A 13,716-nucleotide genomic window follows, 5' to 3' on the forward strand; every position below is an offset into this window, starting at 1 on the left:
CATATAGTGACCTTAATAGGTGAAAAATGGAACTGCTTCTTTGCTAAGTCTTACCCAAATACTGAGTGATGTTTTACAAAATGCCTTTTTTTTTTTTGTGGTAGTGTGTTGAGATCTCAGCATTTGATTGAATAATGTTCTTACAGCAGCTGCCTTAGAGCCATTTGCTTTATATCTTGTTGGAACTCCCACATTCCATAACACAGTACTGTGAAAAAGAATTGGCTGGAATGGAAGTAAACCGAATCAAGTCAGAGATGCTGGGGAAGTTAGACTCTCTGGTGTACAGATTAGGGTTATTAAGTCTTGCTTTTCAGGGTAATGCAACTACATGATATTTCAGGGACCAGTAAATCCCATATGGTTCCTACCTAGCTTTCCAGTATAGTTGTGTGGCTGGGAAAAATCACAGGAAATCTGTTCTTTGATTGTAGTAAGAAATAGGGTTAGATCAGATGAGGAATTTAAGGCTGGTGAAGAGAATATTTATCTAAAATAATACATTTTTGCTAAGTAAAACTCTCTCCTGTAAAACACTTAATTTTAATAAAACCTTCTCTGCTCCAGAATGGATTAATTGGGAAGGAGGTGAAAAAATTAAAAAGGGAGGGAAGATGAATGTTCATGTCAGAGGCATGATAGTAAAGATACTTGTGGGGGTTATGTTCATGCTTCTCTACTTGGCTGATTAAAATGTCAGTATCATATCCTTGCTGGGAACTTTCATGGCTGATGGACCATATGAAAAAGGGACTTCTCTTTCATCTGTACATGAAGGTTCCATTTTGTGGGAGAGGGGAATTTATGGTTGGTTAGTTTTTGTTTTGATTTGAGGAGTTTTGTTGTTCTGTTACACTGCTTTTAAGACAAATGTTAATCTTGAATAGCTCTTTTCAAAATTCAACTGCATAAATTTTAGGTTAACATCTGTAGTGTTTACAGTTAAAATTACATAGTCTTCCATAGATGTTTTTCTAGTTCCTAAATAGATAATGTGCTTTTCATTTCAACAATTAGAATTATAAGACTGAAATACCAGCTCAAAGAGTAGCTTTCTGAGTTGCTTTTAATAGGTTGCTTAGTTTGTTTACCAGAGAGGAATGAATATTGAATTTTCAAGTTTCTTTGCATTTCCGAGTGCAAGAAGGATTTCAGTGCCAGAGACAAAAATATGCCATTCAGACTGGGATGGTGCTTAACCTCTTGAGTTCCTTGGAATGTGAAGTACACGTAGTCCAGGAATGGGCACTTGTATAGCTTCAGAAATGAATGTTCACTGAGCATTTTGCTGTTCTCATTAGCACAAATATAATTCTTTTCAGGACTGTGTAGCCTTCCAAAGTGAAAGGTCATGGAAAACACTGAAAAATAAAGACATTAACTTACTGCATTAAAATATATAACTTTAAAAAACTTGAGACTTACAGGAAAATGTATTTAATTATTTAAATGTTCACTGTGATGCTACACTACAGCATGGCCATGTCATGGCAGCTTATTCTAGCAAAACTGATCCATTTAGGCATGCCTTTTTCTTAATAAACTGAGCCTTTTGGCACCAACAAGGTTCATTTGGCATGGGAGACTAAGTTCCCTAGTGCTCTTCATCTTTTTCATAGACACAAGGGGAAAGAGCAGGTGACTGTAAAATCTTGGTGTGTCCCTGAATGATGTGGTAAAAGCCTGAAGCCACTGGGGAGGAGCTAGGCTGAGGAAGATGCCAATGGCTAGAGACCATGGCAATTCGTAACCTAGCTGTCTCAGGCTTTATCTCCAGTTGCAGAGTTAGTCACTCTGCTGCTGTTTCTTAGTAGTTAATATTGAAAAGAAAGCAGGGATACAGAGGTAACAACTTCTGGAAAATATTCAGTTTTTTGGAGACAACCACGTGCAGCATGGTAGAAGGAAAACAAAATAAGTAGCTTAGGTTAACTGTACTGTATAAATGTATAGGGGTTTTTTAGCTGTAAGCTAGGCAGGGTCTTCATCACAGAGGTCAGGGTGTCAGGAACTCTTCTTTATAGGTTAAAAAATTTACTGATCCTGGAGTATACAACCTTTGTTTAAGAATGTCAAATCCAGTTTTTCAAGTAAATCTAACAAAATGTTACTGTCATTGGTTCCTAGAGAGGCTACCTAGAACAGAGGCTAGACAGTGTTGAAGGAATAAAGTAGGTATTTATTAAAAAGGCCTTCAAAAGATACACCTTGGGCAGTACAAGAGCCCAGCCAAGGCATGACCCAAGATGGACAACAGGTCACACATTTTCACACTTTTATAAGTTTTGGTCCGTTTACATATTGGGGTTAATTGTCCAATTATAGCTTCAGTTTATGAAGTCCCATACTCCCAGATTGCTCTGCACAATTTGTTGTTGTTTATACTTTTTGGCCTGAGGCTGCAAGGGTGTCCTTGGTTCTTGGGCTGGAAAATGATTGTTTTGTCTGACTGAACTGTAAGGAGAACTTGCTAACACTGTATATGAAGTTCAGAGTTATATACTAATGCAGTACAGAATCTGGATAACATAAAAGCTAAAACTTGAGGCATCATGGTAGAACTGCTCACTGTGCTAGGCAGTGTGTGTTTAGGAATGAATCCAAGGTTTTGTCTTAAGCATTTTTGGCCCTGCTGTTCATGTATTTCCCTAGCAGTTGTCTTAAAACATGTGAAAATAGCAATACTTATCATGCTTGAGTAATGCTTGAAAACTCCTGTGAGTACAAGTTCAATTGGCATTCATGTGATGGTTGAATGTGTTTTCATGGTGTTCCAGTTTGCTTCAGCAAGGGCTGAGAGACTAAATGACATTTGAAGTATTGCCAAGCTTGGTACTTTCAAATGATAGATTAACTTGTATGTACTCACCCTAGTGCAGTTGATAGAGAATGGGTGGGCAGAGACTGAGTACTGCTCAGTTATCGAACTAACCTCCAGTGAGATATTGTATATGTTTATATGTGTCCTTTACAAATGAAACTGTCACTGCTCTTCTTAATTCAGCTCTTTCACCATAAGTTAGCTGGTGTTTTACTGCTTCTTCATCATAGGCACGCAAGTAATAAGCATTGTTAGAGGTGACAATTAGTACAGGACAGATAGCAACAGAAAAAGAGGCAGTGACACACCTCAGCTCTTGCAGGCACATTACATGTTAGGGTCTGGTGAACACTGCCCCTTTGCTAGCCCAGCTTCTGGCAACTGGAGCTATGGATGTGTGCTCTATCCAAGCGCCGTGTCTGAGGCCTGGCTGAGCACAACTTCTGCACTACCCTTACCTCATGGTTTCTAAGAGTGCTTTTCAATGTTCAAAAAGGAAGGGTTGGGTCCAGTTATTTTCTCCTGAAAGTTTCCTTGTTCTTTCGTCCATTCTTAATAAACTATAAACTGATAATAAAAGTGATCTTCTTTATCTTCTTCTTTCAGATGCAGTATTCACAAATGGACAGGGAGTTGACTATTTATTTGTTGGAAACATAGTTTACACTGTAAGTCTGTGTATCCTAGCAATTTTTCAATGGTAGAATTTCTTTCCAGTCTTTTTTTCACCACGAGGAAATGGTGTAAACCTGAAGAAAGTGTGTGAGTAAAAAAAAAAAATCAATCTGATGCTGTGTGTGTGATTTTCCTTCACCCTTTTAATTTTTTTTTCCCAATCATGCACCAACAATAGCTTTAGCTCTGTCCTTCCCACATCCTCTGCCAAGTTCCTGGGTTGCTACCTAAATGGTAGTAGCTTTTTAGGTGTAAAGGAAAGATTGAGATTTGAGAGTGTTAGTAATGAAGTTGTCTTCTTTCCTCTTTTTCTTGCAGTATGTTGTAGTCACTGTTTGTCTGAAAGCAGGCTTGGAAACAACTGCATGGACTAGAGTAAGTACTTTCCACTACTTTTATTTTATTAGGACACCTACCTTCCTAATGAGTATTGATACAGATAAGGACTAAAAATAATTTGGGACTTCAGAGTTTTAATTGTGTCTGTTATGTAAGGATAGACTGCTCAGCTCCCTAAGTACAGATTGTGAGAGGAATGAACTCATAGAAAACACAATATTTGTGATGAAAAAGGGCAGCCTGACAGAAGTGGGAAGAGTACACTAAAAGTGTATTGTCAACATCTCTACTTAAAAATTAGGAAAATTTTGCATGAAACCAACATACTACTCTAATTGCTTAAGAAAATGCATCAAGAAAATTATCCATTGTACTGTGTAGCTCTTTCAAAATTAATGCAATAGGGAATTGAAAGGTATCTGCCCACAGATAAACAAGTGGTCTCTGAAAGCATCTTTCAACTGGGTAAAAAGAACCAGTGATGAATTCACATTGGTCGAGTTGTTTTGGTTTTGAAACTTTGTGTAATAAGGATGTTAGTTAATAGTTATGTTGGTTCCTTGAGTTACTGACTTGAAACAGGCAAGTGCTCTGTTACTGGTAGGTGACAGAATCCAGCAGGGCACTGAGCTCCAAAGAATGTGAGGGACAGGAAGGACTCCAGTGTTGAGGAACCTTCAACACCTTTTTCCTTTCCTCTCCCCTAGCCCTTCTAAAACACTATTTTTTAAAAAATTTTGATGGATTTTCATGACATACTAAGAATCTCTGCCCTCAAGACTAAGATATTTTGAGGACACATATTCTTATTCTACCAGTTTCTTTGAGGGTTTAGCTTAGATCTTGTTAACCTCATTGCTTCTGTTAGTTGTAAAATGTTTTATTTCATTTCTCCCAGAGGAATTGCGAAGATCAATGAGATGACATCTGTTCTGAATTTTAAAGATGAAATGCTATCTGTATGGGTTATTTAATTGTTAGGGAGATGTTAATATTTTTTGCCCCATTCTCTCATCTGAAAATAAAATCTTGAGTGGTTTTTACTGTTGCTTATGCATTGGTTCTGTGTTGTGTATCAACATTTTAAAATGCAAAAATCCTTAAATTAATCCCTTGTGCACCAGAAAAGCATATAACTAAGTCAGCATTGAAGGCATGTGAGCTTGTTTAGATCCTGTTTTGTTGTGAACTGTTTGATGGTTTCTCTTCTCTCCTCTTGCCTGGATAGCTAATGGGTGTCTTTTCAATCACTTGGGGATAATCATGATCCCCAAATTTCTAAACTTCTTTTTTAGAAGGTACCATAATGTTTAGTAGATATTGGAGTTCTATAACTCTGGCATTTTACAGATAAATTATTGTTATTCATGCAATGATTGTGTTTAGAATCAGCTTTTTTCTACGTATACTTCTAAATCCTGTCCCATTGCTTGGAACAGTGACTGTCATAATCTCAAAATCTGATGTCAGTTATAGTTTTAGCTGTGAGTGAATCAACACACAGAGAATCTTTAGGTATTAAATTTACAATTTAGGTATTAAATTTACAACACTGAGTTAGGTCTCTTATCCATTATCAAGCGGATTGGTTACAGGCAATTTTTTCTAGCGAGTGAGAAGGACACTGCCACTTGGGAGAACAAGGTGGTTTCAGCAGAAAGCTTTAAATAAATAATGCAGTCAAAGTGTTTGGGAGCCTGGTATATCCAGTAGGTAGTGTGGAAAGAAAGGCTGTGATAAAAGTGGCAACATAATGCATAATAAAATCCACACATTGAAGTTGGGTGGTGGGGCTTCATGTTATGTATGGCCTGTCTGGAACACTGCAGTAGGCTTTTTCCCAAACACCCAGAGCTTTTTTCATCACTGCTTTACCACACTATAGAAACTGTTTCAGATAAGCAAGGCACATGGGAGACCCACACACTCTGTCTAGTTTCTATGCAAGAACCTTGAATTCTTGTTTTCTATCATTCATTTAACACATATGGTGGGCTCACTTCTGGTTTTACACGAGAAGTCTCCAGGGGTAAACGCAGATGTCAGTGGAGAATCAACAGTGCAAAGGTCGGTAAAGTGACTCTGTAAGGAACACTTTCAAGTAGGCCAAGGAGGTTTCTTCAGAATGCAGAAGCTCTTTTCAAGACAGAGAAGCATGTTTGGGCAGATTAAAGCCTGAGATAATGAGATGATTGGAACAACCATGAGAAGAAGGTAAAGACAAGATAAAATGAGCAAAGTCTGCTCAGCTGGAAAGGGTGAAGATCAGCAAAAATTGAAAACTGTCCTAGCAGTAGAATGGAAAGAAAAACCTGAGTGAGACAAAAAATATCTGATGTCATTTCCCTAGCATAAATACACTTCCTAAAAAAATAAGTCTATGTCTGAGATCGGTTTCTCTGCTTGCTTTTATGTTTGCTGATTTTACTTATGAAGTACACGAGGGAATCACAAGTCCAAGCTATCCTGAGCCTTCTGTCCACTTGTCTGAGTGGAAGGCTGTGGCTCAAGAGAAGGTATCACATCCTTTTCAAAAAGCAGCAATGGTGCTGTTCTGCCATTGCATGGGGCTGACTTTTCTTGAGGATGAATTCTTGCAGCAGTCCTGCAGTACTTGACCTGTGGGGAGCTGAGCACTACAGTTGCTCACTAGGGAAGGGCTTCTAGTCAGAATCTTGACATGAATTGTGCCCAGTTTTCAGAAAAGGAAGTAGACTGAAAGGATAAAATTCCTCTTGTCCTCCAGGTGTTTAAAAAAATCCTTCAGATTCTTACTTTTCTTCACATTAAGACTGAATTGAGCATGTATGTGGGTATTCTGAAGGTTTTTGTTTGTTATGTGGGGGTTTGGGGTGTGATTTTTTTTTGTTAGTTTGTTTCTTGTTTGTTTGTTTTTTAAATAATGAGTTGTTTATTTAGTGAGGTCAGATCTCCTGGGTGAAACAGAATAAATAGCAAAGTTTGAAAACAAATCTTCCTGCCCACTGTGTCTCTCCAGGAATGGGCCTATCACATGTCTTGCTTGTTATTAGCCCAGCAACTTTCAGGGTTGAACAAAATTCCAGCTTTCTGAGAGTGCCTAGAAGAGTGTTCCTTCCATTGCCTCTGACATTTTGTCGTATGAATGCTTCTACTGTAAGGTAGTCCCCAGCTGATCCAAGCTATCTGCCGCTCTGCACTGGTGCTGCAGGCTCCTTGCTTGTTTGTTTTCACTGCCTGTGCTGGAGAAAACTGCTTTTCTGAGTATGTCCAGCAGTTGCAGATTAGGAGTTGCAATCTTCTTCTTCCAGAAGTTTGTATTTCTCTCACAGCAAGCAGAGTACAATACTCAGACACTTCTTTGGTTCTCAGACATACTGTTCAAAAAGTCAACAGACACAGTCATCCAGTAGGAAGTATAACGCCAAGAGCTGAACAAACACACTGTGTCCACCAGTGCCCAGTATGTGAATTCATTCCCATGTTCCTGAACTCATATGTAATTAGTAATTAAGATTTATGCAGGTACTTCTCTGAATTGGAGCCAAAGTCATCAGCCACAAGAGTTGTTGGCATCCAGAAAAGCTGGAGCCAATAATGAGCTCAGCTGCTTGTTACAACTGAAATTACTGGTTCTATCCACTGTGGTGTAAATGTAAAACAACTTAAATCATCGTGAACAGAAAAACAGTTTGGGTGTGTAGGAAAAATTATTTTAATGCCACTGAGACAAAGTTTGTGCTGGATGTGTTCTTGCTCATTTAATAGCTCTTTATTTTCTCTTAGTGAGTCCACAGACTAAAAAACCAGTAAAGATGTAAACTGCATTGCATATCTGTAAATCAGTCAGAACACCTTTAAAACAACAAAAAAGAAAGCAAAGTTGATCAGTAGCTGTTGATGGTGGTAGTGTTATTACACATCATTGAATCTTCCTCCAGAGAAGGTAAATATGTATATGGCTTGTATGTATACACTGCCATAGGGAATTTGTCCATGTGAACTTTAACCTGCACTTTTGAAAATTTCTACCTTGATTTATGTGTTGAATATGGAATGTGCATGACAGGATACAGAAACTAGATGAGAGAAATTATGGTTCCAAGGAAAATCTGACGAGTTTTTGGAACTCCAAATAAGACAGATTGGCTGAGAAGAGTATCTGTCTGCCCTGCTATGAGGCAAAGATTAAAGAGAAGTGGTTTGTGCTGTTTGAACAACCTGTGCTACTGGCCCAAAACCAAGAGCAGTAGACAGGCCTGAGTGAGACCGACAGAGACCTGAACAGGGCAACACTTCTGAGCTGGGTGGATGGAGGAAGTGCCGTGTGTTGACTCTGCTTCTCTCCCTGTTCCTTGGCAGTTCAGTCACCTGGCCGTCTGGGGAAGCATGCTGCTCTGGCTGGTGTTCTTCGGGGTGTACTCGGCCATCTGGCCCACGTTCCCCATCGCGCCGGACATGCTGGGGCAGGTCAGTACCAGCGCCTGGCTCTGGGGACAGCACAGCGCCCTGCTGTCACCAGCGCTGCTGCCGCCCGCTTCCTCGGCCCTCACATAGTGCTAGCAAAGCACTTCTACTCTGTGAGAGTGCTTGGACTTCACTTTAGCCTTTGCTTAATCCCTTTATTCATTTAGCTTAATCTCCTCGTGAGAAGAGCTCTCTTTGTCCCCCAAACTGACATCATCCATGATTACATGCACTGTGGATACTGTAGGACAATTCCCAATTCACTGTGAAGGCAGTGGGACTGGCTCTTTTGTTAGTGTCTAGTCCTGGCAAGATTTTGTGTGTTTGACAAAATGTCACATTTGGTTTGGGATTTTATTTTGTCATGGGTTTATTCTTCTCCATATGTTTTGTTTCGTATTGTTGCTTTTTACCTTCATTCCTTTTAAATAAACAGAATTTCCATGAGAATAGAATGAGATGGTCAGAGGCAGAAGTAGAGCTGATACGTTGCTGAGTATGGTAATAGAGGAATTCTGGATTTATTCCTTCCATGTCAGCTGAGCTCCAGGTGGTAAAATTTTCCCTTCAGTGTCATTATTTCAACCCCTGGTGAGAAGATTGAATAGCAAGCCTGTCAAAATCACTCAAGAGTGCATATTTAAAATAGGGGGATAGCAATTAACAATTGTAAGAATTAAGGATTTAATAATTGCATGATAAAAAGTTATTTTGTAGAGGTTGGAACTGCTTTCAAATTTACCAGAAAAATGTATTGGGTTGTAAGTTTAGACTTCAATGCAAAGATGTGGTTTCTTAAGAAAAACTATCTAATTATTTCAAGAAATTATATGCTTAGATTGCTACCCTTATGTATTAGAAAATGATAATAAAAGGTCAAGTGTTGGCAATTAGATTTTTGAGATTGCTCTCATGTTTATATTCAACAAGATCAATCAGACATGGTTTTTTTGCTGTTCTGGCTTAATACATATTTTATTATTATGTTCTAAAACATTGAGGATAATGGAGGCTATGATATGTTTTCATGGACAGCTTTTTACAGCTGAGACTGACAGCTGACAGGCTGGGATGAGCAGGTGAGTGACTGACAGACAAAGCCTCAGTCCTCTAGTAGTATTTCCTGGTGATCTTGGCATATTTCACAGCACACACAGCATCAGTAGCTCTAACTCACATTTTCATATATCAGGCAGGAATTTGACTTCAGTGTCATGCAGAGTCAAGAACAACTTGTCCTCCAAAGCAGACTTTAGTGCTACCATTAACATGTCAGCCTTCTAAAATGTAGATAATATGGTGAAATGTTGCTTCACACAGAAGGGGCCAAACTATGGGCTTTAGCCTGCTGTTGCCTTTCTTTTTTTTCCAAAAGTGACTCTTATTTTTTATTGCAACTTAAGCAAAATTCATGTTGTGTTGGTCATCAACGTTTGCTGCAGTATATAAAACCACAGGTCTTGGAACAAAACCTTCATATTAATAAGCCTTTGATTTTTCTTGAGTTTGTGTTTAGAAAGTGTTTGTATTTAACCTTTGGTTTTATGCTCTGATTTTCTGATATTATGACTTGAGAAGTGGTACTTATATCTTGCCAAGATGAAAATATTCTCTATCCTTTTTCATGGAGAACACATTTACCTTGACAGGTAGCGTGCCTAGTCCAGTATTTGTGGAGCTGTGTATGTGGATCAGTAATTATGAATCTGCAACATTAAGGATAGGTGATCATTCTATAGAGATTATTTTTGAATTCAAGCAGTCAGAAATAAGCTGTTCTATGGTTTCAGTGTGTGCTAGAGGGGATCAATATCATTCTACCAGATTTCTTGTATTTTTGAGAAAAGGAGCAGCAGTTGAAAAATGTGGGGTTTTTTCTTTTTTTTTTCTCATTTATCCTTTTGTAAAATTAAGGAAAGCTCCCAAGGTAAAGGGAGCTTGTTTACCACTTGTATTAACTCCCACAAAGTCTCTTGAGTAATTGATTGCTGTCATGAAGCCATCTCATGAAATGAGCTGGGATTGTGTTAAACTCTAGTCAGTAAAATTAGTTGCCTTGCTGCCTAGACTTAAACAATTTCTTTACTCTTGCTGTATTCTTTTGTTCATTTATAAGTAATTGAGGTGTCTTAAAAGCATTGTTCTTGTTTCAGATCTTACTAGTGTGTTTATCTTCAAATAAACTGAATTCCAGAATATTTTAGATCCTCATACTATGCAAATCTAACAGCATTTGAGGGAAGCCGATTTTAGCTGGAATAGTCATTAGCATTTGTGCCAACCAGGACTTTGTACCATCAGTAGAAGGCACAGGAGGTGCAAAACATTTTATTCTGTTGTTTCACCAAATATCGACATGGAGCCTAGCAGACTTAAAACCATGTGATGCTTTGTTTCTGCTGGGCTTTGTTAAACTGTTTGCACTAAGTATTTCTTTCTCTTGCCCGTAATATTTTGAGCATTCTCACAGGAAAATACCACCATTTTCGTCCTTGAGTGCAAAGGAAAGCGACTTACTTTTTCTGTCTTGTCAGAGTCAACTTATTTCTTCTGTTTCCACTGCAATATTAAAGATGGGATACATGTGACATATTAAGACAAAGCCATTATTAAAATCTCAGTAGTCCTTAATAGAAATTTTCCAATAGTATGACATCTGGTACTTTGGGAAAAAACTGTCTGCTTTGGGAGAACCTTTTCAGACATACCATTTCTCTTCAGTACTTTCAGAAATAATAATGTAATAATCATGTAATAAAACTCTGGTAGCTCTCTTGGCTTTCCTGAAATTCTGTATTTTTTCAAGTGAATTTTTTTTTTTTATTTACGAGAACAGTGACACTGAGAAGAGCTGGTGCCTTTTTTTATCTTGCCTTTGGAGCCAAGATGCTTTAATGGGAAGTGATTGCTCTTGAATGGTCACTTCCAAATGACAGTACTTTGTACAATATATGAGTTTTTTCTTGCCTTTTGGGTAGTTACGAGTTACCACTACAGATTTTTGAAAGCAAGTAAATGTCTGTGTTTTTAAAAAGAGCTATCTAGCTTCATACTCATTAACTGGAAGAAGTGGTACAGAAATGTGCCACTCTGAGGATGTAAGTTCCTATTTAATTATCATGTCCCTGAACTTATGGGGCTTGTAGCTCATAACCCAGTGGTATTTTGTCGATGAACACATTAGCCACAGTACTGCACTCATGCAATCTTGAGTATTTTGTTTGTTTGCCTGGGGATGGAGTTTTGATGCCTTGAAGGGAACAGTGAGTGCTAATATTTGTGCTTATTTCTTATATGAGTCATATATATGGTGCAAGAAATATGCTGCCAATGCGCTGTTCTTGTATTGATTTCTTCATTGGAATTGAAGCATGCTTTAGGTTCATGGGAATAATATTGCACTGTATGGAATTAAATTCTGTGTGCAGGATTCCCACCCCCACATGTCTAAAAACCTGTACCCAAAAGCATGCATATGTATACAAGAGGGTGCTTTGAAAGTGATCATACTTTGAGTCTTGATCTAGACATTATCTAAGATGAAGAAAAACAGGTATCTTCTTTCCCCACCTTGAGCTGAAATTTTTGATGTTTTAAGGGAGAGTAGACCTGGCAAGAAAAGGAGTATTCCTATTACCCCTCTGAAGCATCTACTTGTTGATGATAAAATAACTACTTCATACTTGTGATTTCTTTTTTCCAGTTTATTTACCTTAATATGTGTTGTGTTTTGTGTCTGCCTCCCTAGTTGTTGTTACCATTAAGGAAATATCTTTAGGAAGATGAGTATCAGTCTCATTGTTCCTGCCTGAAACAAAGGGATTTTAATCTGGTTTTGGGAGAGAATGTTCTGTAGTAATTTTAAAGTGCAGGTTGGTGTTTCTAATTTTTTAGACTTCTGTTTTGTGCTGTATGTGGTCATGTTGCAGAACTGGAGTTTAACAATCATCTTGCTCTTAGGAGGTCATTAGGAGGTCCATCTCATCAAAACCTCATGGCTGGAGGTTTTGACACTTCCCAGTTACCTTGATACAACTGGATTTGAGAGAAGACTTCTTGAATCACAGTCCAAATAATTCTACCACCAGCATAGCTGAAACAGCTCCATGTAAGACCCACTTTCATAGCTGTAATTGTGGGTGTGCTTTTATTTTCTAGAGCTCTGCACATCCTTGACAGAAGATACTTATTTCTTGCCCAGTTAAACTGACAGATTCTTGCTAGGTTATTTGTCGGCTTACAAAGACTTTTAAAGAAGCTACACACGGAGTTTACCTGGATTAAAGGTGCTTTTTAAAAGATCCTAGTAATGGAGATCTCTGGTGACCCTGTGTAATGTGACAGTAGCAGGACTTGCTCATTTTAATGGTTTGTCAGGAAGACATCTGTGCCTTTTTTAGCAAAACTTCCCATTAATCTGTGTGTATGGCATTAGCAAGATCGGCTTCCCTTGACTATTGCACTATTGCTGGCTTTTGAGGGAGGGAGATGATGTAGATAATGGGTGTGATAGACTCGGGTTGCATGTTGGTTTTGTAGTTGGCCTTCAATCTGAAACTCTGAGATCTTGCTGATTGAGTTCTTGCCAAAGCATGTGAGAAAACTTCATGGTTTTCAAGACTTTGAAACAACACAAAACAACCCCCAAAAATCCTGGAGGCAAGATAATAATCATTATTATGGTATAATAAACAGGTTTCACATTACTGCCCTTCCAAATCCACACTGCAAAGCTGACAGCTTAATGTACATTTTTGTGTTTTCCAGAATACTTTTGTCTTACTCTCTACATTTGAATTGTTTTCCAGAGGTCTCCATTGTTGTTCTCTCTGGCTTCTCATATTTCCACAGTTTGGTGCTAGTTAGAAAATTGGCTGTTCTGATTGTGGTTTGTTTGTCTGCAATCAGTTGCACATTACATTGCGGTGTCAATGTTTTGGTTGGTGAAAATGCTTCATCCAGCTGTTATGTGCAAATCAGACTTTGCCTGCAGATTGAGGTCCTTAATGCCTGCTGATCATGTTTGTTTTTATTATTATGCACAGAGGTCTCCGTGGCACTTGATGTGGTTTTGGAACATTTTCTGCAGTTTTGGACTGGGCTCTGAGCAGACAAACTAGACTAACGAAGCATGCATATATTTTTAAGCATCTGTTGAAGGAGTGGGTTTGTTATTTTTATGAACCACACATGGCTTTCAGAAATTAATCTCTCGCTTCTAGATCTCTGGCATTGTGTTGTACTATGTCATACACCACAAAGATGAAAAAATTGAGATAAATTAATATTTTTATAAGTCATGAATGTGAAACTAATTTATTAAGTATGCTTATTTTATGCAGGCTAATCCCCCAAAACACGCCCCTTTACCTATTTAGCAACTTTGACGCAAACCTGTTTTAAATATTTCTGAAAGATGTCCCAGACTTAATTTC

General features: G+C 38.2%; 1 protein-coding gene across 6 annotated transcripts in view; it reads left to right on the forward strand.

The window, feature by feature from the left end:
- ATP8A2 (ATPase phospholipid transporting 8A2) overlaps positions 1-13,716 on the forward strand; it is a 317,425-nt gene that overhangs the window by 207,613 nt on the left and 96,096 nt on the right. For all 6 annotated transcript variants that reach the window (XM_021530648.4, XM_085580332.1, XM_085580328.1 and 3 more), the window contains 3 exons: positions 3,428-3,489; positions 3,815-3,871; positions 8,177-8,284. In XM_021530648.4, coding sequence (XP_021386323.3) covers positions 3,428-3,489; positions 3,815-3,871; positions 8,177-8,284 — 227 coding nt within the window. The remainder of the gene's footprint in view (positions 1-3,427; positions 3,490-3,814; positions 3,872-8,176; positions 8,285-13,716) is intronic.

Source organism: Lonchura striata, chromosome 1 (assembly GCF_050655825.1).
Source record: "Lonchura striata isolate lonStrDom1 chromosome 1, ASM5065582v1, whole genome shotgun sequence".
In the NCBI taxonomy this organism is placed as follows: Eukaryota; Metazoa; Chordata; class Aves; order Passeriformes; family Estrildidae; genus Lonchura; species Lonchura striata.